This window comes from Mus musculus, chromosome 18, assembly GCF_000001635.26.
Source record: "Mus musculus strain C57BL/6J chromosome 18, GRCm38.p6 C57BL/6J".
Lineage (NCBI taxonomy): Eukaryota > Metazoa > Chordata > Mammalia > Rodentia > Muridae > Mus > Mus musculus.
The window spans coordinates 43,283,756-43,310,747 of record NC_000084.6 but is presented as its reverse complement, the minus strand read 5'-3'; the positions used below and the strand labels follow the sequence as shown (position 1 = coordinate 43,310,747).

The 26,992-nt window shown below is 40.8% G+C and overlaps 1 protein-coding gene across 1 annotated transcript in view; it reads right to left on the bottom strand.

Moving 5' to 3' along the window:
- Stk32a (serine/threonine kinase 32A) overlaps positions 1-26,992 on the bottom strand; it is a 109,785-nt gene that overhangs the window by 6,734 nt on the left and 76,059 nt on the right. The window contains exons 6-9 of the mRNA NM_178749.3: positions 20,675-20,712; positions 13,160-13,249; positions 5,651-5,748; positions 212-328 (exon numbers count right to left, since the gene is read on the bottom strand). Of these exons, the coding sequence (NP_848864.1) occupies positions 212-328; positions 5,651-5,748; positions 13,160-13,249; positions 20,675-20,712 (343 nt within the window). The remainder of the gene's footprint in view (positions 1-211; positions 329-5,650; positions 5,749-13,159; positions 13,250-20,674; positions 20,713-26,992) is intronic.

Here is a 26,992-nt window from a genome sequence, read left to right as displayed (position 1 = left end):
GAGGGACCAGTCGTTGGCAGAGAGACCACTGGAAGATGCCCAAGAAATATAAAGAAATTGAGAATTATAATCTGGACACAGTGAGGTTGAGAAGGCAAAGAGACATCCAAAGAGATTTTTTAGGTTGAGTTACGAAAGCCAGGCATTTGAGTTTGAGTGCCGGTTATTGGATTTTCTGGACTTCCTCCTAGGGTGCTGTCTTCTGTCTCACCTTTTTAAGAAGGGATACCATCTCCTGTGACCAGGCAGAAGGGTAAGTTACAATTGCTGTCTCAAACATGTTCACAATTTCCTTGCTGGAAGTACTGGAGCGGATGTGATATGGTCTCTGAAGGGAGAAAAAGAAAAAGAGCCTTCATTTTTACAGGTCAAAGGGGGAAAACATTGCAAGCATTTACAAGGTGAACTTTGAAACAACAAACCCTCAGCAAGAACCCCTTGGAGCTGATTGACAGGGAGACACATGGACTACAGAATTTAAAAGGCATGTTTCTGACATTTTTCATCAAAATATCCTAAGTTTTAAGAACTTGTTACTGTACAGACCCAAACATTTCAGTGGATTGAGCCAATTTCAGACACACTGGTTTCAAACTGTTTTGTATATAACTTTTAGGTGTGTCTATAAAAAAAGTAAATAATAAATAGAACCTTGAATTATCATATAAAGTTGATTACAAACTACAGACTTACAAATTTTACAAATTACAAAATTACAGACCCATAACTTTCCTGTAGTCTCCTTGTAATTTATCTGAAGTACAATGAATGCTAGGTGCTATGGCATGTGCTTGTAATGCCAGCACTCGGGAGGGGGAGGTAGGAAGATCTGGAGTTCATGACTGGCTTTAGCTACATACCAAGTTCAAAGCCAGCCTGGGATACCAGAGAGTGATGCTCTAAAACAAAGAAACACACACACACACACATGCACACACATGTACACACACACACACACACACACCAATTAAAAACAAAACAAAACAAAACAAAAACACAAAAAAGCTGAAAACATAATGAGAAATTTAAGGATAGAAAATTGCTCAGAAAATATCATCTCCAGTGTCTAAATACTCTGATCCAATAAAGTATGTAGTAGAGAATTTTAAATAACAACAATAAAACTTTTCTAGAACAATCAGGGTCATCTACGGCTGACAAGGACCAACCTTGGCTTAGAGAGGGGTTCTTAGGGAAGGGGTGGCTGGGGAGCATCGAATACAAAAACTTGAAGTCAAATCATGGTTCCAAACTGATGACCTGTTTTGCTCAAGACAGTGAGAAGATTGCTTTTAAAAAAAAATGTTTTGGTCTCTATTTAAATGTTTAAATCTCGTTGGAGATTTCCAGACAGCAGACAGCTCTCTCTCTCTCTAGATAGCTTTTTTTTTTAAGTTTTGCTATTTAAAAAAAATTGGATAGCTCATCTCTTGCAAATCATAAGCTGGTTCTGGTCTTTTATTTTGCATATCAGTTCAGTCATTAACTCCAGGTTTCCTTTTGATTATCCTATGAATCATCATCCTGTGACTCCCAGCCCCTTAATTCTTAGAGGACAGCAAGCACACATTTGTTTTAACATTGCCGATGAACTTAGAAATATGCCTGACTATGTTCAGCACAGATACTAACAGAGCTGGTGGGACCCCACACTGAAATTACCACTTCTACTACACCTGGGCCAAACGTTGCTCTGTCCCAGGCCAACCCTGAACTCAAAAATCTATCTGCCTTTGTAAGCATTAACAGAAAACTTACCTGGGTGGGGTCTCCTATGATCACCACTCCCTAAATCTCTTCATCTCCTTGCTGAGTATGTTTTTGACAAGTAGGCTCACAGTACAGCTGCTTTTTGTTCCTTTAGATTCATGAAGCCTCTCATATAATTTATATTACATCCTTGTCTTTTGAGAAATTAGATCTTTTTGGACCTATGCTTCTAGAGTTCTTTTCCACAGCCTTAAGGGCTGTCCTGAAGGTCCCAGCCAGTGTTGACCATTTTGCTAAGACATTAGCTACCCTCGCCTCCCAGACTCATGCAGACTCTGATTATCATGGAGTCATTAATGTTAACATTCCTTAAAGGGCATTCCTTGAAAGAAGAACGTAAAATATGTACATTACTATACAAACAAACCTTGAGCCCACAGCACACATCGACACTTGTAGAGGCCCGTGACTGTTGGTCCTGTCCCAGGGGCAGAAACCATGTCATTCTGTCCCTACCAAGGCCATGTGGCATATGACTTTAGTTTGAATAGGAAAAAGGAAAAAGAAAAAGAATTAAAAGCCAAAATGAAATACATATGAAAATCTCAATTGGAAACTTGTTACTTTCTACCCTACTCCAAAAATTAAAAAAAAAATAAAATGTGTGTGTGTGTGTGTGTGTGTGTGTGTATGTATGTGTGGTGGTGGTGGTGGTGGTGGTGGTGGTGGTTTTGTTTGTTTGTTTTTATAAAAACCAAGCTAGTGATGATGTTTCATCTGTCCACTGGAGGGCAGCCATTATAAACAGGAATTTCTCTACGGGGCTTTCCTGTGCTCTAGAGAAACTGTAAGGAAGTTACAGCCAGAGTGGATACTATGTGCACAAGGACAGAACTTCCACATTACATTAATCACAGGACAGGTAATGCGTGTGTACACATTTATCATATGACTGCCCTTTTCCAGATGTTTAAGTAATGGATGACGGATGAACTAAATTGGAGGAAGGAGAAGTGTTTGTTTTTCCCAGTAGTCAATTAAAAGGTTTTATAATGTAACCCTGTGCTAGAGCTCTGATGTCAGAAGGATTTGGATGCTAAACCGGCTCATTCATTCTCTGACCTTCACTTCCTTCATGTGCAAGATGAAGCTAGTTCACTGGCACAATGAACCACTGCCAAAGCTTGCTGGCAAAACGAGTGGAGATAATCCAGAGAGAGTTCTCTATGGTATGGCTTGTGGCTATCCCAGAGCATGATGGCATCTATCAAAGAACCTTAAGATGTGCTGCCAATCAAGAGGGAGAATATACCAGGAACAAGTGTGTGAAAGGCAAAGCTTGATGTTAGCCTGGGCTACACAGTAACTCTGCCTCCCTAAGAGGACACAAAAAGTTGCAGCATAGCTGCAGACTCCATGAGGTTTATACAGAATGGTAAGGCTAGAGTGGCTCTGCCTTTCAGCGGCAGAGACAGAGATGACACACAGGTTAGTGTTTAAGGTCAGAGCCAGATAGAGGACAGCTAAGCTCAGAGGACTTGTCAGGCAGGGTTTCACTAGTGCATCCCTGTAGTTTACCTACAATGATACTTGTAACTAAATGTTGTTGTTTCCTTTTCTTCTGATTAACTGTATTTTACAATGTAGGCCTGTCCGGTCTTTTAGTGATTCCTTCCTAGAATGTGCCAAAATTGATGTATTGATCCTCCACAGGTTTAATGTTGTGAATTAATATTGATCAAAAGTTATACCATGGATAATATTAAACTATGTAAAAGATATATTCCATTTTTAATGAGTCAATAATATGATCACATAGAATAGAAAACAAAAATTGATATGTCTGAAAATATTTGTAAGGTGATGTACTTATAAAGTGGATTTAATTATGAAAGTAAAATACACTTAGGTATTATCATATAGAATGTTATATATTTGTGTATATAATATATTATATATTATATGTAATATATGTGTATAATTAATATGTATATATACATATATTTATAAATATATTTATTTGTCTCACTGGGAAGCTAAAGCGTTATTTATGTTTTCAAATTGCTAAACATATCTACATGTAAATATCTATCTGAAGATGCTTTATCCTTATGAAAATAGAAAATTATTGAGAAGAAAAGAAGAAGAAAAGTTGCAAATCTGGATTCTATTCCTAACATGAAATGAGGCAAAGAAGACAAAACAACAACAAAAAAAAAGAAGAAGAAATATTTTAAAAGGAAAAAAATATACAAGCTCACATAGTTATCTTATTTTGAAAAGAACGTGAAAGATAAGGCCGGACAGGCAATTGATAAGGAAGTGCTGCTTGTGAGCTATGGGTTTACAAGAAGATGGAGGTGGAGTATGCCAGCAGAGTCTGTTTGAGTTAAAGGTTACAGATGGTGGGCCGGAATGAAGAAAAGGTGTCACACAGCTGAACAGCTCCTGTTCCATCTTTATGGCCAAAGAGAACTAGCTGGACTCTGTTGTTTTGAACTTGGTACCTCTTCCTGCTTTCTTATTTGTCTCCTCTTGGGTGAGACCTTCTAAACTATGTCTGTGCCCATCATTTTGGAAGCACATGATTTGTCTGGCTTTACAGGGTTCTTGCTGGATGGGAACCCTGCCTCTGCCTTGAGATGAGTCATGGCTTGAGCCCCATCCATACCACGTTTGGGTGATATTCAGATAAACCCTTGAGACACTAGAGATGATGTTGGAAGGAGAAAATGTTATTGCTACTGGAATATATTGAATATTTTACATGGGTTTTGCAGGATCAAGAGAGAAAACACATGGTCTAAATGTGTCCCTCGCACAGAGTCCTGTGTTGGAATGGTAATGCTGGGTGAGAGAGGAACTGTGGCAGACAGTTTGAGACAGATTACCTCCTAGTGGCACACTCTGACCAGTTAAGAAGATTAGATGATCTCTCTCTTTCCCCTTTGCCCTCATGTCTTCTCCCCTCCTTACCTTCTTCCCTCTCTACTCTCCTCCCCTTCTATTCTCTGTTTTGTGAGGACGCAAGAACCCAACATCTGACTTGGTCTTTCAGACTCTTCAGCCATGAGAAAATAAATATTTTAAGTTACCCACTTTACAGTATGCTATTTTGGTAGGCTGGGCTAAGACACATAAAATCTTGGGTGGAGGGAAGAGATGGTATCTAAATTCTGTGTTAGGTTGTAAAACTTGTATACAACATAGTTTTATTATATTTCTTTGATATTCTTTTTTCTAGAGAAGAGTTTCTTGTTTGAGAAATGTTTTCACTGACAAGGACACTATTCCAGTTTCCAAAGAACTCATACACAGCAGCCACATAAGACAAGAGACTATCAGGATAGAGCACAAGTTGTCTGGTGCCTATAATTCACATTTATTTGAATATGGGTATCCGAATCAGAGCTCCATCCAGCAACTGCAAAATGATTTTCTTTAAACAGACAGTTTTATTTACCCAAGATAGTGAGATATATTGATTTCCCTTCACCAGGAGTTTTTTATATCCATATTATTAACTAACCTGTGTAATTAATATTAAGTGACAGATTTGGTGACACATATGGATTAACCTGTGTAGAGATCTCAAGGGGATATTATTAACACCAGACAGTGTAGGTGTTTTCTGATTTCAAACAAACTGCTTGGTTTTAGCAAACAATGCATTCCATTCTGAAAGGAACCCGAAGAGGCTGGAGAGATAGATGGCTTAGTCATTAAAACCCACTTGCTGTGCTGGCAAAGGGCCTGGGTAGGGTTTCAACACCTGAAAGTCCAGTTCCAGGGGAATCCAGTGCCCTCTCCTGGCCTTCGTGGGTACTGCATGCATGCATGTGGTGTTCATTCACAGATACATACACGCAAACAAACAGATGTTTAAAACATTTTTTTTTCCTGGAATAAAAATAGATGAGAGAGTGTGCTTCTACCATACCCGGCCTCTCAGCAGTTCGTAAGCCGTCACCCCGAGGGACCACCAGTCGACAGCAAAGGAGTAGCCTGTTTCCTTCCTAGACGTGAACATCTCCGGTGCTGCAGCGAGACACAGAAAAGGTCAGGTCCACTCCCCAAGACTCCAATCAATCTATTTTCCCAACACGTTTTCTCCAAAGGAGAATTAGCAGCTTGAAAGGTGTAAACAATTTCTCCGATGTTTATTATTCTTTGGTAGATTGTGCACAGCAGGCAACATTTTCTAATTTTTTTTTAAAGCTCTCTCAGCAACCCCATTCATCAGCTAACATAAACAGCCACACACAGGCCTTAATGGACAAATTCGTCTCTTATTTAGATTGTGAGCCTCTTACATTGTAGGTCCTATTGGGCCTCAAATGAACCGCTAACTCAGAAACAAAGAGCTGAGGGCAGCTTGCTGTCTTGATCTGGGGAGTTGACACTAAAGGAGCTGAATGCATTTAACAGTCTCAAACAGTGTTCATAATAGCTTGGCTCTCTGTCTTGGGGATGCCTGGACAAGTCGAAGGGGACAAATGTAGCTTCCTGTTGTGTGTGAGGGCAGGAAAATCAGAAGCAAGGGCACCCCAGGAAGTTTAGCCCTTTGAATATCCTTGGGACAGTAGTTTAGACTCTGAGTTGACTCTCCTAGAAAGTACAGTCACCATCAACTGAACCTTCAGAGATGACCCCCTACCCCCACCCCCACCCCAGGCCTTCTTTAAGCACTGTGCCATACCTTTCTAAGAAAAATATGTAGGTCCTAAGTGTTAGAACAGGGGAAGCGAAGGTCCAGGCAAGGCTGGGTTTGGGGCTGTTGCTCACTGGGGCACACACAGTGCCTAGTACAAAGCCTGACACTCAGAGTCAGTAGACAGAAGTTTATTGCACAGATGAATGGACACTGTGGTCATTAGTTCTGCAGCTGTGCTGGGTTCAAATGTCGCTTCTACCGCCTGCGGTGCCCACAGGCAAATAAGTTGGCACAGGCAAGATCAGAATACAAAAACAAACAAACAAAAAAAAAAACCCCTCTTCATTAGTTTGAAAACGAAATGAATGAATACATGTTCAAATGTCAACATTAGTGCATGCCATTTGCAAAGTACTAAGAAAAAAAAAGCAAAAAATGAAAAAACAAACAATAAAAACCAAAACACATACACACAAAACCAGTATACAGATCCAGAAGACATGGATCTGTATACTGAAGCCTGCTTGCCTGTGCATTTGAGTTCTAACTAAATTTCTATGGACAGCTTCCTATTACAAGTGTAGACCGTTCACATCCTTATGCTCAGGACTGACTCTAAGAGCTTCTCGCTGGGGGACTAAATGGGCCTCATGCCCTGGTGAATTCATGTTTCACACATCACTGTGTCCTGTCTTCCAGTCCCAAGTCCCAGTGCAGCTGGGAAGATAATGGCCCTGACCCCACTCTGCTCCCACCCACCCCACCCCCAGTTAGAAGCTCCCAGATAGAACGGACTGTATTTTTTGCGTTCTTTCTCAGTAATGTACCCCAATCATCTCCAAGGAGACAGGTGTCAAGCATTGCACTTAGAAGACATCCAGACAATTTGGAGGCTTGGCAGAGGCACTGCTTTTAGAGAAACGCCAAACAAAATTAGCTTTACTCCATTAAAGTAGCATACTGGCAAATCAGGCCACCCTGGGAAGAGATGTGACTATTTTGTTGTTGTTGTTGTTGACATTTTCCACTGCAAGTGAGTATCTATCTTTTTGCCTCCTAGTTCTTCTGTTTTCAATCACGGAGGCATTCGTATATGCATTCCTTTACTAAGCAAATATTCATGGTGTGCTAAGCACTGAGCAATTAGGTTGGGAGTTTAAGAGCAAAAACCACAACAACACACAAAAGTACCACCACATTTTAAGACCTCAAAGATGCAGAGGGAGATACTGAAGGGGTTTCTATGAGAAAATGCCCAGCTCCAGAGAGAAGCCACACAGAACTGGAAAGACAGCCCCTTTCCTCCAAATAGACTGGAGGGGTGCTTTTGTGTGGAACTTTTGTTTTTTGTTTTTTGTTTTTTTTTAAGAGTCTTTCAACATATACATTCAGAAAGTATCTGAAACATAAGAGAAACGAGAAAGTATTCAGAAGCCAGCATCCCATTGAGAAGCACAATCTTGCCCCCACCACTGTACTCTGCCCTGCCCACCCTGCCTGGAACTCACTATCCTGACTTATAATTGAGTAATTATTTACCATAATATAGAAGTGGCTAAACAGGAGTTTAATTTCACCTATACTATATATACCTCCAGGGGGCCATAAACTAGTGGGCTGAGGGAGTGGCTAGCTGCATAGCTATTTACAAAAGTTGTTTCAAGCAAGGATAGTGAGGGAAACATTAACAAAGCAAAATGGGGCAGGGGGAGGAAGGAAGGAAAACAGCTTTGCGTTCTATCAGGTCAAATGCTCAGCTCTGTAGTCATCTCTGTCTTGCTTTTATAGTTCAGTATTTCTTTGTGATTTATCCACATTAGCAGGTGTGTTTACTTTGAATTTAATGCTACATTAACATACCTGTCCCATTGTGGATGGCTGTTCAGGTTATTTTCAATTTGGGAGTGCTACAAACAGTGCTGTTTTGACCATTCCTGGGCCAGTATGATCTTGTATCTTTACTGATGTCAGCGTGAGATATGCTGGGTGTGCATTTCACACACCCAGATAAGGCCAAGCTACTCACCAAAGGGCTGTGTGTTCACACCAAGACCAGGGGGCCAAAGTTCCTTTTGTTCAACAGTCTTTCCCACACTTGCATTGATTTGTTGCAGGTGCCGTTTTATTTCATTGCAATTTAAAATGAATCTCCACTGATTACTAATAGGCTTGCCGTATTTTATATGTTTAATTGGGTATTTGATCATCATCTGATGTATTTACAGATTAAAAACATAGACATTGGGCTTCTGCCAGGTTGTAAGAAAAGACACCCCCCCAAAAAATAATTCTATACTATAACGAAAACAACTCACAAAATTTTACAGAAATGATCCTAAATATCATTCTTGGGAAAAAAATGTACAGATGATGAGTTTTGGGAAAAAATAAACAGAAAAATAACTGTATATCCCATATATTAACTTACATTATAAAGATACAGTAAACCAGCAGCTGACTGAGACAGAAACGGATACTTACACCCATCCATTGGATTGAAGTCGGGGACTCCTATGGTTGAATCAGGGGGAGGATTGAAGAAGCTGAAGGGGAGAGTGACCAATCCCATAGGAAGACCAGCAGGCTCAACTAAACCAGATCCTAGAGAACTCCCAGAGGCTGAGCCACCAACCAGGAGCATACAAGGTGCTGGTCTGAGGCCCCTGGCACATGTGTAGTAGAGGTTTACCTGGTCTGGACTCAATGGGAGAAGATGTGCTTTGTCCCTGAGAGCCTTGAGGCCCCGGCTAAGAGGGAAACTTGTGGAGGGGCACCAAGAAGGGAGCCAATGGCTGGAATGTAGATAAATAAAATGAACTAAAATAAAGCTATGGTAATTAATACCAAAAGCCCCAGAATACCGATGCTAGTATATGAAGTTATTTAAATGATGATGAATGATTTTCAAATCAGCATGGAAGAGACATGATTTTACATAGAATTTCCAGATAATTATTTAATAACCTAATGAAAATAAAGGTCCTTAAATATTTGCTTGGTGAAAGTAGTGTATGTAGAATTGGTGTTAAGTAAAAATGAGTACAATATCTACTATCTGAGAATAAGAGAATCTAGATAGAAATAATAGCATCCATAGCAGATACCCTGAAGCAAATCCACAGGCACACCTGAAAGACAGGGCATGGACTACATGTGCCAAGCCTTGGGCAAGAGTCCTAGCCCTCTAAACAAATGAGAACAGTTTGATCATATTCACAAGAAGTTCAATGTTCATGCCAGCATCCCAGCAGTCAACAGACAAAAGCAAGAAGCTTGCTGCATGTTCAAAGTCTGAGCTATGTAGTAAGTTCCAGGCCAGCCAGAGCAACATGGAGGGCTCTGTCTGCCTCAAACCAATGAAGAGACAGGGCACTTCTCTACCAATAAAACAACAGCTATCACATGCTACTATCTAGTATCCGACAATAGAGGAAATGGGACATATTGTGGCCGTGCATTCTGATCTACAGAGACATGCCAAGAATGGTAGTTCTGTTTACTAACATGGAAAAATGAACAGCATTAGTCATCAGACAAGACTCAGACTCTGTGGGCAGAGGGAAGAGGGTACCATTTTCAGTAGCAGTGTGTTGACTGACTTGAACCGAGGGTGTCAGATAGCTTAACCCAGTGCTTCCTAACGCTGTGACTCTTTAGTACAGTTCCTCAGGTTGTGTGGACCCCAACCATAAAATTATTCTCATTGGCCTAGCAAACATAGAAGTGGATGCTCACAGTCGGCTATTGGATGGATCACATGGTCCCCAATGAAGGAGCTAGAGAAAGTACCCAAGAAGCTAAAGGGATCTGCAACCCTATAGGTGGAACAACATTATGAAATAACCAGTACCCCGGAGCTCTTGACTCTAGCTGCATATGTATCAAAAGATGGCCTAGGCGGCCATCACTGGAAAGAGAGGCCCATTGGACACGCAAACTTTATATGCCCCAGTACAGGGGAACGCCAGGGCCAAAAAAGGGGAGTGGGTGGGTAGGGGAGTGGGGGTGGGTGGCTATGGGGGACTTTTGGTATAGCATTGGAAATGTAAATGAGCTAAATACCTAATAAAAAATGGAAAAAAAAAAAGAATAAGCTAGCTATCCCTGTTGCCTAAATCTGCCCCTTACAAGATATTGCAAACTTTATATGCCCCAGTACAGGGGAATGCCAGGGCCAAGAAGCGGGAGTGGGTTGGTAGGAGAGCAGGGCGGAGGGAAGGTATAGGGAACTTTTGGGATAGCATTTGAAATGAATATAAAGAAAATATCTAATAAAAGAAAAAAGGAAAAATAAAAAAATTATTCTCATTGTCATTTCATAACTGTCATTTTGGACTGTTATGAATCATAATGTAAATATCTGATATGCAGGATTCCTGATATATGAAAAGGTCATTTCACCCCTAGAGGGGGCTCAACCCATAGGTTGAGAGCCACTGGCTTAGACCATGCTCCTAGTTCCTCGCTGGACCTGTTTCCTAACCGATCAGACTGGTCACTTCTAAAGTGGAAGGAACAACAGCTACTGTCATATAGGATTGTTTTTAGAGCCAGTGACCCAAGGCTTGTTCACAGAATGTGCTCAGCTTGCTAGCAAATGTCAGTCATTATACCATTATCACTGCCAGCCCCCCAAATGTTCCAGGCTAAATGTCTCTAGATTCAGGTTTAATTTCATGCTCTGTCAATCACTTGCTCTATGGTTACGATCATATCATTTCCTCTCTGGGTTGGATGTTTTTAATGTATGAATAAAAATAGTGGCAATATCTATCTCACAGGATTGTTTTGATGATGCAATAAATATTGAAGACTTAGCAAAGCATCTGGGACATTGTAAGCGCTCACTACATGATAACAATTGTTAGAACCTTTATTTATATTAAAGAAGCTTAGTCTAATCTAGTTTCTAGAAATGTAAAGATATATGTGTCTACAGAAAGAGTTTGATAAATATTACAATTGCCCACTAAAAATGTGAAAGTTGGCCAGTGCCTGACCTCGTGCCTACATTCCAATCTACTCATTTTACTCTATGAAATGCTAGATATGACAACTGTGAAAAATTAAATTATAGATATATGATTAAAATTATGGAGGAGAGGAGAGAAAGGTGCCCCCCCCCAACTTCTGTCACCATGGAAATTATCCCTAGAAACCCCAGATGCACTCTTTCTGATTTGGCACCAAGAAAATAGCCTACAATGTAGAAACTCAGGAAGCCTGGGGGACAAACTGGACAGACCAGCAGGCCTGGATATTCCCTTTTATCACTTGATTGCCATGGGTTTCAGAAAGAAAAATGGTCTGAATTCTATGTGCCGAGTATTTTAGAAGTGACAAAAGAGATTTATTCCCCCCACTGGTCATTGAAAGCCATGAAATCTGCAGTTGTTCAAGTGTTACATAAAATAAGGCTCACTTTTATTTTTCTGGAGACAATCTAGTGGTGGACTTTTATGTAAGAGTCCCCCTTCCCTTGTGTCTCATCACAGGGAGGAAAGAGGATAAACTAAGAGAGAGTTGAAAGTGGCATTGCTCTTCTCCATCTTTCAATTTCAGACATTTTTCTATGAAATCCTTTGAGCATATGTAGCTTGTACCATTCATTCCACCCCTTCCATTTCGGCAGCTTTGAGATCTTAACTAATTAAGAGAGTTGCAGAAATGGAAAGTGGACTTCCTTCTTCTATCATCTGTTAGCAATCCTGCATTGTTTAATGTCTTGCTTTATCTGGTTGGTATCCCACCCCCACCCCACTGATAGCTTATTAACCATCAGGACCTAATAAATTTTAATCCCTTTGATTATCACAATGTTTCAGATATCTTAAAATCCAGTACTGTTGACTTTGAAAAGAGGTCTCTGAGAGCTCACTCAGCCACCTCACCAGACTGGACATTTTACAACTCAGTGTAGAGATGCAAGACTGGGCTGGCCCTTAGATTTCTCCATCGCTTGTTTCCTAGTAAGCACGGCTTATGTTTTGACCTGTAAGGGGGGATCATGGGATCCTCCCGCAAGTATGATGAGTCTGTCTCAGGGTTGGCAGAGCTTGTCAATTCAGCTTGCACAGTAGTAACCTAATGACTTTCTAAGTCTGATTATTTCAGAGGATTCACCTTGAGAAAGTCTGATGTAACTGTTGGCATTTCCAGATGTGAGATATACAGATGTGAGTCTCCCTTTAAACTCTAACCCCGCAGTGGAGGTAGCTCATGAAGCTAGACCACAGGGGGGATACTGGGAAAGGGGATAACATTTGAAATATAAATAAAGAAAATATCTAATTAAAAGAAAAAGAAAAAACCACTGAAAGTATTAATCTTCTCATACGTTATGACTCTACTTATTTCTGATTCTTTTGCTAGATTTGTTTTGTATTCTCTCCTACTGGCATGTGAATTGCATGAGGTAGAGACATTATGTTTGTTGCTTGTTAATGGGTCACTGTCATCTCAAAACCCTTCCACAGGTAATTAGTCATCGACTAAATTCATACTTTTTTTTTCTCAGAAGCAGATGCACAAGGTCATATAACAGCATTTGCAGAATGTGTCTGATGTCCCTTGCGAATCAAGATCACCCCATGTCGCTTGCTCATGCAGAGGCCTCAGCCTCATTTCAGACCATTAAATCAATAGTCCCCACATAAAGTCAACCAGAAAGGAGCTCGGCAGCTCCAGGTCCAAGTCTTTATGGATTTGACCCACAGTGAGTGGTATCTAGAAGACTCAGAAACAAAAGATCTGTTCTCACAAACAGAAAACACCCATGAAGCTGCTCATACCCACCCATGTAAGGCTTGGTGCCAGCTACGGTGGTGATCCGGGTCTCCTTGGGCAGCATGGCAGCAATGTTGAAGTCTGTGATGTGCACATGCCCTATGGGGAGAGGAAGACCAGGAGAATGTTAAATCCCTTCCCCCAAGAAGAACAGCCATACATCTAACTGAAAAGACCCGGATGCTTAGCCTGTTCGTTCTGGTATGCTAGCTGCAACTGAGTACAGACAATAAAAACTCCCTTATTCCAGCCTCAAGGCCAACGAAGTCTTAAACCAGCAGGTCTGCAGCAGCCAGAACAGGGTATGCAGCTATTAGTCTCTGACTATAAACTTGTAGTTCAGCCTCAGACTATTTGGAATTTGGTGGATGAGTTCATGCTCAGAGAGCTCTTCTGTGTATTATGGTCTGCTGGCATGGCCTACACTGTTCATTCTGTGTATACCATGCAGGATAAGTACAGCCTTAGTCTCGAAAAGCATCACAATTCTCATGATCTCTTACAGAATCTTTTTAAAAATACATACAATCGCTATAAATCACTATATGCTATCCCAGTTATGAATATGCATTTTTCTGTTGTTGATGTTCTTGTTTTTTGTTTTTTGTTGTTTTTTTTTTCAGACACCATTTGCATGGGGGAGCTGGACAGGGCAGGTTACATTCAGTGACCTCTAACAAAATAAGTTCTATCAAGGTACAACAGGCAAAAATTCGGACTTTTCTTTAAAAGGATTGGAGTCTAGGAAACATGGTCTGTGTCCAGACCTCTGCTCCTCCCTGACAGATAGTAGACATTAAGTCCTTTTTCTACATTGAGCTTAAAGCTTTCTATATTAAACAATAAAGAACAGAAGTAAGGGGAAGGATTGCAGGAGCCCGAGGAATCAAAGGCACCACAAGAAAACCTACAAAGACAGCTAACCTGATCCCATAGGGGCTCACAGAGACTAAACCAACAACCAAAGAGCATATGCAGGCTGGACCTAGGTCACTGACACATTTGTAGCAAACGTGCAGCTTGGTCTTCATGTGGGTCCCCTAACAATTGGAATGGGTGCTGTCTCTGACTCCACTGACTGCCTTTGGATCTCATTCCCCTAGCTAGGCTGCTTTTTCTGGCCTCACTGAGTGAGGATGCATTTAGTCCTGATAATACTTGATATGCCAGGGTGGGTTGGCGCCCTTCTCTAAGGAGAGTCTCTAAGGGGAAGGAGAGGGGTGAATGGGAGAGAGGGTAGTGGGGTGGGGACTTGGAGGAGAGGAGGAAGGGGGACTGTGATGGGAATGTAAAATGAATAAACAAATTCATAAAAAATTAAAAAGTGGCAGGTTGGATGATATCTAGGGCCTCTGAAAGTTATGACACACATCAACAAAATGGGTCTTTTGAGGTTGTCATGCACAGCAATAAAAGCTATGTGTAGCACTTAAGTTTTGTAGGAAGAACATCTTACATAAATACTGTTCCAGGGTTCCTCCATTTATATCTGGAAGGAAGAAAAGGGCAGCGCAGGAAAACTCAGGCCAACAAACCTGTTATGTTAGCTGTTGGCACACCAGTTATCTGCCTTCCTCGGAGCGTGAGGCGTTGGCATTTCTATTTGCATGTGTCTGCTGTTTTGATGAGATAGCATTACAGAGGGAACGGCAACTGATTCTCCTTCCAGGGTCCCTAACTCCTCTGAACAAACCTCAATGCTCTGCTCTGGTAGCATACAGCTCATGGCTAAGGAAAACTCTATTTCCATCAACGTGGTTCAGTTTTGTGCAGAAAACACTTCCTTTTGTTCAAAGGACTTTTTCATAAGGTAAAAATCAGCATGAGTCAAATTGAGGGTTTAAAGTATTCTTGGCCAATTGACACCAATGAATGGCAATCAGTAGCTCTCCTTGACATAGTCGAGGCTGCCTCAGTTTCTTTTTCATATACTTCTCTATTGATTATGCTCCAAATATTGGACGCTTTTGTAACTCCATGCAAATTAAGTGGGCCTGAAACTGTCACTGCCATGACCCTGTTCTCTGGAGTCAGAATTTATGGCATTAAGTCTAGTCTCCACCCTTAACCAGCTATGCTACCTTAGACTAGTCGGCTGTGCTCTCTGACTACATTCTTACTACGTAAGGTTATAGGAAACTGAAAGCTAGCAGTGACCTTGGAAGACTTAGCCCAGCATTTGTCAGGGCACCAGAATCCTGGAAAATCACTACCAGAAACTAAGCTATACATTTTACAAAACACATATGCCTGTGTCTCACTCCCCTGCAACTACATCTGGACTGACAGGAAAGCCTGGAGCCTGCACTGGGAACAGCAAACTCCAAATGGGCAGTCAGGAGCATCCAGGCATGGACCCCTTTCCTGGAACATGAGGCTGTTTTCCATTATCAGTTCAAAGGTTACATAGACTTGTGTTGAAGTGGAATGTAAAGGATGCTTTGGATGCGCCCAGCTCCCGGAGCCTGTTCTTGAGTCAGAAGCATCAGCGCCACTCGAGAACTTGGAAGAAATGCAAGACTCTGAACCTCTCCTAATCTACGGATCAGACGCACCAAGTTCCATGGAGCAGCACTTCAACACACTCTTCAAATGACTGTGATACCAGAGAGGGTTTGACATCAGTGCTTGGAAAGAAAACCTGGCCCAGTGGAATAATGAGATTGTTTCAGGAAAACAAACAAACGAAAACAAACACATAAACAAACAAGTGGTCATCGCTGATAACTTTCTGCACAGTTTGGCTGAATGAATCCTGACTATTTATTTTTCCCATTAATATTTGCACGATTCCTTCAGGGTTCAATATGCTGTCCCAGTTTGTCCCAGAGAAGTGGTCCCTGTTGTACACTTTGCATATAGCAAAGTTCCTAGGGTCCAGTAGTGGCAGAATTGGAGTTAAGATCTAGAGGCTGTTTTAGGATTGAGACTTTACTCTAGTGATACTTTGGTTCCCATTCTGAATCTCCCAAAGTGACGTGTGTTCTGTCACAAAATCAGAGGACTGAATAACTTGCAGCAAGTTCCTTTTGATTAACTTAGACATTTTCCCCTGTGGGAGTTGAGAAAGAACAAGAGAACTGTCTGAGGCCTAGGACTTATGGGGGCTCTGGCCAACTGTCATGAACAAATTTCTGGTGCCATCCTCCAGGCTGAGCCTTCATTTTCAAGGTTGCTTCTCACCTGAACTCTTCCTTCCCTGCCAGGTTCTCTCCTGTGCTGGGAGGGTGACATCCAAGGGTGAGCTCACTGTGGTGGGACTGGAGGAATGAGGACTTTCCTTGAGATGGCGGGAGGAGGGGGGGGATTGTATGCCTTCTTCCACAATCCAGGCCTCTAAGCAACTCCTGGAATAAAGTTTCCTAACACCAGGACTATAGAGACACTAGAGTTTTTAAGACTTTGCTATGGAGCTGATCTGGGCACTGTAAGATGTTTGGTATAAAGTTCTCTGGTAAAAGACTAAGAATTTCCTGATCCAGATACTTGGGCGGGGGGATTCCCCCTCGGACAGCTTAATAATCTCAACTCATTGTACAGGGCTGCTGAGTTCAGCCACCACTGTTGTCATTAGCTATATTCTTCCTCACTGTGACTCTGCTTAGTCTGAGGTGCTTTCCAGCAACACATTTCTCTAGGACATTGTATTTAATCAGCTGACACTGGCCATAATTATTAAACTGCTCCTGCTTGCAGGTATTTACAGTATGTCCAATACGCTTTTCCTATGATGTTAGATATTCTCAACATTAGTAAGACATGGCTGTCATTATCTGGGGTCATGTGTATCAGCCTACATCTTCAATACAACATCTTCTTGGTTTTTCAGCACCTGTTGGGCTCTGCATGGAGAAAGCTGATAAGATTAAAAAGCGCTTTTCTTTCTCACTCTCAAGACTGAACTGTTAAAACTTATGTTTCAGGACAGCGAGCTGTGATTCACCCAAGACCTGCTGCCATATTGGTTCTGAAGTAGTATAAGTGAGATATCTGCAGGGAGCAGTAACTTCCACGCTCAAAATGAAAAACATTTTTTACGTCAAATGCTGCGCCATGGAAAGAGTCTCCACCTTGGGTGATCTCACATAAATGCCACCATTGGCTGGCGAATATGAACAATATGAATCATTAGTATAAAACAAAGGCTTAGCCTGTTACTGCGCTCAGGTGAATTAAGATAGCCGCCGAATGACATATACAGCACTCAGTTGAAAGGAGAAGCACGGAAGATGCATGTTAGAAAAATTGCACAGCTGCCCTTCACAGCTGCTAAAATCTCCAGGCCAGGGGTGAAATATTGAAAATGTGGCGGTAGAGATGATTGAAGCGCCATCTCTAAGAGGTGCATGGAGGATGAGAGCAGCTGCTGCTCTAAAGGGCAGGCATCCATCCCCCTGGTTCTCATAGAAACAAGCACGTCAGGAGCTGGGGAATTCAATCACTTATGAACAATGAACTTTGGTTCAGGAACAGTGTTAAAGTCCTGGGTTATTTTGTAACCTAAATAAAAATTACTTCAAAACAATTATTTTATCAAGAAAAGGACTGGGACAGTGTTTACAGAATGCTTCCCAGATTTTCTGTTTGTCTGCAGAGATCTTGACTACATCCGACACAAGCTGCTCTACACAAAGCCACACAGGGTGTTAACACAGTCTTTGTTCAGCTCTCAGAGCCTCTACAGTTTCTTGGAAATCATGCTTCCAGTTGTTTCTAAGAGGGTTTTCTTTTCTTTTGTTATGGTTGGCATTGCAGCATTGGTTGGTATAGCCATTGTTGTGTAAATGTTTGTAATGACCCCAGGATGTAAGTATTCTTGTTTTCCAAAGGGATGAAGACACAGAGACTGTTTAAGTCAACATCACCATACTCTGAGAGCTAGTGAGTAGTCAACTGGGTTTTAAAGCAATCTGGTTCTGGCACGAATACTTTAAACAACACTATAATCAGTTTTCCCAAGGCTTGGCTCTCTGTGCGTTTAAACTCGAAGATTAATGGACTCACTCACTTTCTTCCTCATCTATAATCACCAATTTCCAAGAAAAAATAATGAGGAGGAGGAAGTAAAATGAAGGACAACAGGATGAAGCATGTTCTAACAACTGATTTTAAAACCAAAATGGAAAATGCTTCCCTGGGCAAGGTCTACTCAGTCTCTACTCACAGCCTTTACAAATGAAGTGACAGAAATTCTTGCCTAAGGGCAGCTGTCTGTCAAGAAAGGTAAGAAACAAACCAGCACCTGGTTCTGCTTGCCAGCTATAGTTTCCAGAAGTCTTGGTGGCACAGAGTTGCTTTTTGTTTCAATTCAAAAAAAAAAAAAAAAAAAAAAAAACAAATAAATAAAATGAAATAAAAATTTTTAAAAAATGGCCTCTGTCAGCTGTCCTTCTCCTCAGTTATGAAGATGCATAGAGTGTATTTAAAGCAGTCATGGGACGATCATGCCAACCATAGCAGGCTGCAAGAGCTGGTGTTCTCATGAAGGTCACCTTCATGCTAAGTCTCAACATTGCTCACATTTCTGAGACTCAGAAATGTGTTTCAAAATGTCAGAAGCTATAAAGTTAAAGAAATAAGACATTGGGAGGAAGTGGGGGGGAAAATCCCTTCAGACAGACCATAAATAAGTAACAACTTTGTCCTTGGAGATCAGGAGCCATGCACAAAGGTGTTTCTTAGTTCTCTGAGCTGGGGGGGGGGGGGGGGTCTGAGAAAAACCAAGTTCCAATTCAAGTAGGCAAATAAGTGATAAGGAATAAGTTATACTTGGAGTTTCCTTTCTAATTGCAAATCCTGCTTAGTGAATACGTGAAATAAATGAGGATCTTCACAGGTTTAGTTTTGCTTTGTAGATTTCCAACCCAGAACAAGGATAAAGCCACCACTCTTGAATAGGCAAGGGAGCCGAGCAGCCTGGGTCTCCACATGTCTTGAGTAGCACACACTACTTCTCCAACAATGGCCCTAGTCATCCAGGAGCCCCACCTGCCTCCGACTGCATGTACACCTGCTTCAAACAATAAACTGGGTTGTTCCTTGATGGTTATATAGCAATACTTACTTCTATTTTTAACATATTTTAAGACATAGTAAGAGGTGAGGGAGGCAGGAACATTGGCCATCTACCCTAAACTGGCTTGAGATTCATGTACATTACATTATCTTCCAAATGAGCTTTTAGGTAAAATTTTCTATTTACTATCTTATGCTTTGAGAAATTGGGCATGCATGTTATTAAAATCAGATGCATTGTGGGAAAGGTCATTCACACTAAACAAGGGTTTACACCACTCCAGTCTATCCAACAAAACAGAAAGACCCTACTACTCCTAGCGACTAACTGGTTCTCCTGGGCCCCATGAGACTCAGACAATAACTGGGGCTCTTGGGCATTCTAACTCCAGCAGGCTACTGCTCCTTTGCAGTGTATCCTCTACTGTCTTGAAATAAAAATGCTTTTTCCATCTGGGTGCACTTTTTCAATTATCTTAATAAGCCGCCCAGAACTTGGAAACACTTACTGTTAACGGTGCCCATCAGAAGTACTCTCCCATTTACACCATGAAAGCTGTACACCATATAGGATTCCTTGATGTAGTGCAAATAAATACAAACAGACATTGTAAAGCGTTGAGGAGAGAGCTGGGGAGATGTCTCTGTGGTTAAGAGCAATTGCTGCTCTTTCAGAGGACCCAGGTTCCACCAGCAACACCCACAAGAGGTTCACAGTAATCTGCTACTTCAGTTCCAGGCAACAATATGCCATCTTATGACCTGGCAGTGTACATACATGGTGCACAGACATACACGCAGGCAAAACACTAATACACATAAAATTAAAACATTTTCAACATGTTAAAAAGAGACTCTGTGTGTTTCATCATGTTGGCAAAAGCTTGTATCTAATAGGAGCTCTTAAACTCTAGGCATCCACAACCCCCTCCTTGGCTAGTGCCACTTTCCGCTATCATTTTATATCTGGGTCCCATAATACCATTTTTGCATTATTTTTGCATAATTACATTATCGTATTTCTTTTAGCCCACTTATCTTCTTAACTGAAAAAAAATTGAATATAAGGCTTGATAGCTCTTCTGTAGATGCAGAAGGAATTTGCCTTCATAAAGAACAAAGCATGAAAGGATACCCAGACAAAGCCATCTCAGTTACTAGCAGATACTATAACCTGGCCAATGGTCTCTGTTTGGACAAGCGATATCTTTCCATGAAAGAGAATATGGAAAACTAGTACTGAAACAAACACAAATACTTTTCTGGAAGGGACGCAGTACTGGAAGAAAATGACTTTCTCAGTATGTCAATTCAATGTTATTCAAGAGCCTATTATTGGATTAGTCCATTGTTATAAAATTTCCCTGTCTCATCTCTCTTATGCACAGAGGAAGTCTGTAAGCAGAAATATGTGTACATGTACACATATATGTCAAATGAATCAAGCTAGGGTAATCAGAGTGTTGTATACCTGTCATAGAGATGATTACAAGCAAATCATTTACTTACCATGTTCATCAAGTAAAATATTGTCAGGTTTCATATCCCTGGGGAAGGAAATAAGGAAAAGATAAAGTTGTTCATAATAAGACAAACAGCTAAATGAATATGGTAAAAGCAAAAATGCTCAATAGATCTTAATTTGGGTTGAGACATTGTGCTAGCATTGCCTCCCATTATCATAGAATCTACGAGACAATTAACATTAACTGTGGAGGTTAGACAACTAAGGATTCAGCCATGGTCACACATTAACAAATAGAAGAATTGGGCTCTGAACCTGGGCTACTCTCATACACAAAGACTCTTAATTGCTATAGCATGAAAGTATTGGTCCACAGGGTTTTATGGAACATTTACACTGACATAAAGTAGTATGAGTAATATTAGTCATTGTCTTCCTGTGAAATTCCAGCTACACATGGTTCAATGCCTTTCATTGCTTAATTATTGCACTAGGGGTAGTAAAAGGGACCAATCATTTATGCCTTAGTGTTTAACATTGTATATTTGCTAAGATGGTCAATTTCTGACATTCTCAAAGCTAAAAAGGTAACTGCATGAGAAGGTAAAGGTAATTTGCTTGATAGTAATGCTCATTTCATTTTGCACATTTATTTCCATTTCCATATTTATTTCAATTTTAATTCATTTCCACTTGTATATTTACAAAACCTTATTGTGTACTGTCTATTATCTATCTATCTATCTATCTATCTATCTATCTATCTATCTATCTGTGTGTGTCTTTAAATTTTCTGTTTTTAGAAATAAAATATAAAACAGAAAAGACAGGGAGAGTAAGTAAAAACCATTTTCTTCCAATAAAAGGTGTTTTGTAATAACAAATATGAAGACTGATGGCCAGCAGTGTGTTCAACGTTCTCATGAGATGACTACACTGGACAGTCCACCCCAGTCAGTGACTAGCACTGTAATTTATAAGAACCCACAATTCTCTATGCTCAGGCTTTCACTATCCTTCCCTAATGTGCCATTAAAAGGCTCCAGCCTAGATTCACAAAAGCCATTAGGAAAGAAATTCAGGAACAGGTTTGGGAACACATTATCAGCTTGGTCAAGTGGCTTTTATGTTGTCAGAATAAAAAGTGACCTTAGCTTTTGACAAACCAAGGCTGGACATTTTTTTTTTTTTTGGTCAAAATTAATAAGCTTAAGAAAACTTACTTGTAAACAGAAGTCAGGACATGTTATATCCAGCATTCAGGAGGAATGGCTTAACTTCTGAATCCTGAAATTTTCCTTATATGCTTTAGGCTGTTAAATTCATTCTAGATCATAGAGGGATCACCCTTCTCTGTGGCAGGAGATTCTATATTACAGGGAACAATTTACTAGAAAGATAGTGTAGCTGGATTTCCAATTGCAGGTTTCTGTGGCTAAGCACTCTGGTAATATTGAAGCCTTGCCTCCAAACCCTTTGTTTGAAGGATTATCAAGTCAAACTCACACATATCATAATAGCCATTACATTTCCTGGTTATCTGTTCCAGCCATGTGCACACATGTAGGATGCTCTAATACATTCCCTGCCAACTCTTGCCTGCTCATTACTGCATTTGTTGCTTTTTAGCCTGAATCAGACCCTCTCACTACCACATGGAGACATGGCAAATTCACCCTGAGAATCAGAGATTTCACGTTCTGCAAAACCACCCTCAGTGACTTTCCAACAATAGACCAAATATTTGTTTCTGGTTTTGACTCCCCAGTAATATGTGCCACTCTTACATGCAACTCTTCATCATGCTTAGGCTCAAGACCTCCTTGGTGCCTGAAATGGTTTCTTGGATAGCATAGAGTCACAGTCTCTGGTGGTTACTATGAAAGACTCAGGGAAATTCTAGCACCTAAGAAAGTGGTTCCAACAGTACAGGCCAAGTGCTACTGCACACCACCAAAACTATGAGGTAGTGGGAAGCTGGAGGTAAGCCAGGCATCAGGCACTTTCTTCTGTTTTCAGATTGTATCTAGTTGACATCAGTGTTTTCCAGGAAAGCACGAGGCCCAGGAAGGATGAAGTTGGGTATGGCAAGACCATTATCAATGTCTCTTTGCCTGTAGTTATAAGGGTTTGTGGCAGAAATGAATCTCCACAGATTTCACATTTTGTAAATTTACTATTAAATCCTTGAGTATCTTTTTTTAATTAGGTATTTTCTTCATTTACATTTCAAATGCTATCCCAAAAGTTCCCCATAACCTCCCCCCCCCCCACTCCCCTACCCACCCACTCCCACTTCTTGGCCCTGGCATTCCCCTATACTGGGGCATATAAAGTTTGCAAGACCAAGGGGACTCTCTTCCCAATGATGGCCGACTAGGCCATCTTCTGCTACATATGCAGCTAGAGACACGAGCTCCGGGGTACTGGTTTGTTCATATTGTTGTTCCACCTATAAATCTTTGAGTATCTTAATTGATTCTCTTTGGATTTTCTCATCTTTTTTTGTCCACTAATTTCCCAGAACCTATCTTGAAACTTAGAAAATAATAGAGAAAAACTAGAGAGATCTGGCTGAACATTTTTACCTTAATTTTCTGTTTATTTCCTCTCTAGGTATTTACTCTGAGTGAGCCCCTGTGCTCAGATAACAGGGAGAAAACAAAATCTTGTTCCCTCAGGGAGGATAAAGAAAAGATCCAAAGGAACTGGACCAGAAAGTTATGGAATGGTATGGGGACAGATTTATCACAACATCAAAGAAAGACTATGCAGAGATCTAATAAAATGTGGAATTTTAAGCATTAAAATGAATTACATAAGCTTAGAATCTAACTACACAGTTTTTCAAACTATAATGAGGTAACTTCTAAGTCAGAACAGGGAAAATTGCCGTATGATAAAATGGTTTATTCGTGTATGAGAAGAAACTTGGAGAGTTATATTAAAATTCTGGATAGAACAAGTTGAGTCTTCCAGTTCTGAATTTCAACTCTATTTCCTTTCTTCGGCAACACTTTGGTACCCGAAAGTAAATCAGATAAGAAACCACCTTTCCTAAGGTAATTGTTTCAGGATGGCTGTCTGTAACGTGGTTTAACTTAGGAGTCAACAGGCCTGGATATGTTTGAGGTTCCCTTCAGGAGCTTGGAGTGCTGAAGACTCCCTGCCACAGGTCAGACCTAAGCCATCCGAGTCTGTGTCTGTCCACAATTATTGGGATCCTCTCAGACATTCTGAAGAACAACCATATTTAAAAGGCTCATCAAGCAAAACAAAACAAAACAAAACAAAACAAAACAAAACAAAAAACAAGAAAAAAACCAACAGCCACCAATGGGTGCTGTGGAGATGTGAAGGAACCTTGTACACTATTGAGAAAGAACTTGTGTTGAATCTGGTCACTGTAGAGATCAGCAGTGAAGATCTTCAAAAGACTTCAGGCGAAAAGACACAGATATGTTCTCCTGAAGGAACCCAACTCAGCTCTCAATAGAAAGAAAATAATATTGAGTGTTCACTTCCAACTAAGTGTTGGTGAGGCAGGCAACGCTGTGACTCCTGCCTACTCTGAGGTCTCCACATTTTGATCATTCCTCAAACCCCTCACACCCATGCCTCTTGCTACCTCTCAGTAGGTGACCATAGCTTGTCGCTTCACAAACACAAAGAGAACCTTCTGGACCCACCTGTCTTTTGATTTACCATCCTCTTCCTTTTGGCTGTGGCATAGCAGCTCTTCTGGGACTTGGAGTCCTATCTTCTTGCCATTTTTGCTTTCCCTTGGGAAATGTCCTTGCACTGCATACTAACTCCTCTGTCTATTCTATAGAAATATGTTGCCACACAGGCCATTCCCCCCTCCACCCATTTTTTATAACACTTCTGGATTGAATGGTGACAGGTGGAATTGGGAAGAGCAGCTGTTACTTATGTCTCAGATCACTAACCAGACTTCCATCTCCTCGGGTCCTTGAAATTACTCTTGTCAGGTACATCGATTCCCCTCACTGTGCCAAATGCAATCATCACAGAGTTGCCACGTTACACTCCTTGGGGGAGTAACCACTCCTTCCTGCACAACACACTTTGTTTTTATGGCTTAGAAAAACTCAGAGTTTATTGGGTTTCTTCGACCACAGAGTACCCATGTCAGTCTCCTTTACTAGTGCCTCCTTGGTCAGATCTCTAAACACTGGGCTCTATGCAGAACTACATCCCACTAAATGACTGCATTTAGTCTTATGATTTTAAATATTATTTACATGCCAAATGATAATGCACATGAAGCACATTTCTAGTCCTTACCCTGGAATTACAGATAAGTACATAAAATTGCTTGGTGGATGATATCATCTGTTTAGGATCCATGAAAAATACAAAAATTCTTTGAACAGATCCGTCACTATTTCTCCATAATCCACACAACACCAAAGTGAGTCCAGAATTCCTTACTCCTTTAAAAGGCCTCATAGTTCTCCCATTCCCAGTGAAAATCTTGAAGCAACTCTTAAGCTTTCTTTTGGAACTACTAACATCAACTGCTTAGCAACTCCTGATGAGTCTACCTTTAGAACAGAATTGCCAGAAATAGCATGGGAATCTCCCAGGACATAAAGTATGAAAACACCACATGATAAAGCAACTTCATTTCTTAGGTATTTATCCCAAAGCTTTGAATGAGAATTTGCTCAGAGATTTGTGTGCCCATGCCCACAGCAGGATTATTATTCACAAGAGCTAAGAGGCCAAAGCAACCCAGGTATCTATTGATACATAAACAAAAACCCAAAATATAGCTTATCCTTTCAATGGAGTACTGTTCTTTTAAAAACAGTGGAATCCTTATAAATGCTACAGCATTAATGAACACATTAATGTCTAGAAGACACTGTGTTGAGTGAAAAGAGCCAGACACAAAATTGCTTTTATTGCATGGTCCCAATTATATGGAATATGTATATCAGTCCAATGCATGTAAATGGAGGACATGAGAGAGGTTTCTGTAGGCTGAGTAGACAGAGAATGGTGGTTTATCACTTAAGGACACAGATCTCCAATAAGTCAATCGGAAAGTTCTGAAGATATTAGGTGGCTATGGCTTCAACATGTTCAAGTATTCACTGTATTTTGTCACCTAAGATGATGAAGCTTCATGTCTTATACATTTTGTACACCAGTAGATAAATTAGTTAACAGAATTAACAATCTGATGCTGGAAAGGCACTCCTCTGTCTATCAGGCACTGCAGTGGTATTTTTTTTTTCTTCATTTCTGTTTTCTCCTAAAAATCCATTATCTTCTTAGCATCTGGCAATGAGTATTGCACTCCATGTGCCTTCCACTCCACAAGGAGTAAGAATGACATCACTTATTGCTGCTTTGTATACACAGAGGTGCAGTCAAACTCCACCACATGCCAGGTTTCTCCAGCTCCCTGGCCTCCTTTTCCCCCCTTTCCAGAAAGCCCCTTATGCCCACAGTCCTGATCCCTGCCCACTGCCATGGCTGGAGAGAATGGTGCATTCCCCCATCTCCATCCTGAACATGTCATATCGTTAGTAAAACTCCATTACCACCAATCATTCCATTGTTGAGTTGGTCATTACTTCTCTCTCTTCTACTAGGATGCAAGTTTTCTGAGAAAAGACATTTTGTGTTTTGTTTAATGCTGAAACTCACAAAAATGCTGAGGCTCACAAAAGTGCCCAAAACACAATAAAATGTTTCAGTAGGTGTTCATCATAAAAATTATGTGTGTGTCTTGGTACTAAAGTCTGTAACACAAAACAGAAACCCAAAAGCTCCCAATAGCTCTTTCATGCCAGTTACACTGCATTCACTGTCTGCCAATTGCAAAGCTGACCCCTTTTAGTAAGTGTATGAGCATGCATCGGAGAGGGATAGGCTGAGCTCTGTGCAGTGAGAGAGTATGAGAACTTTAGACAGGGGTTTTCACTTTGGCGAGTGGTAAAGCCCAAGTCTAGGGATGTATTTATTTTATGGAATCTGTTGCATCTTGGTTTGACAAAACAAGCAAGCAAACAAACAAAGGCTGGGTCTTAGCAAGCCAGCTGTTTCTATCTTCAAGGACTAGAAATAACAAGGAAGAAACACAATGCTCCCTGTGGCAGGTCCAAGTGGAACTGATATATCTGCCCTTCTCACTTGAGTGACTTTACAAGACATTAGCAGAGTTTAATAGGCTAATTACATCCCTTCACTGCACCTACCCTGGAGTCAAGTTTCTCACCCTACAATCCCACACAGCATGTGTGAAAACGGGGAACAAGAAACTCATCGTATCCAAACCCAAATCAATATATCCAGAATCCCACAATTTCTGACTAGGCAACAGGTTT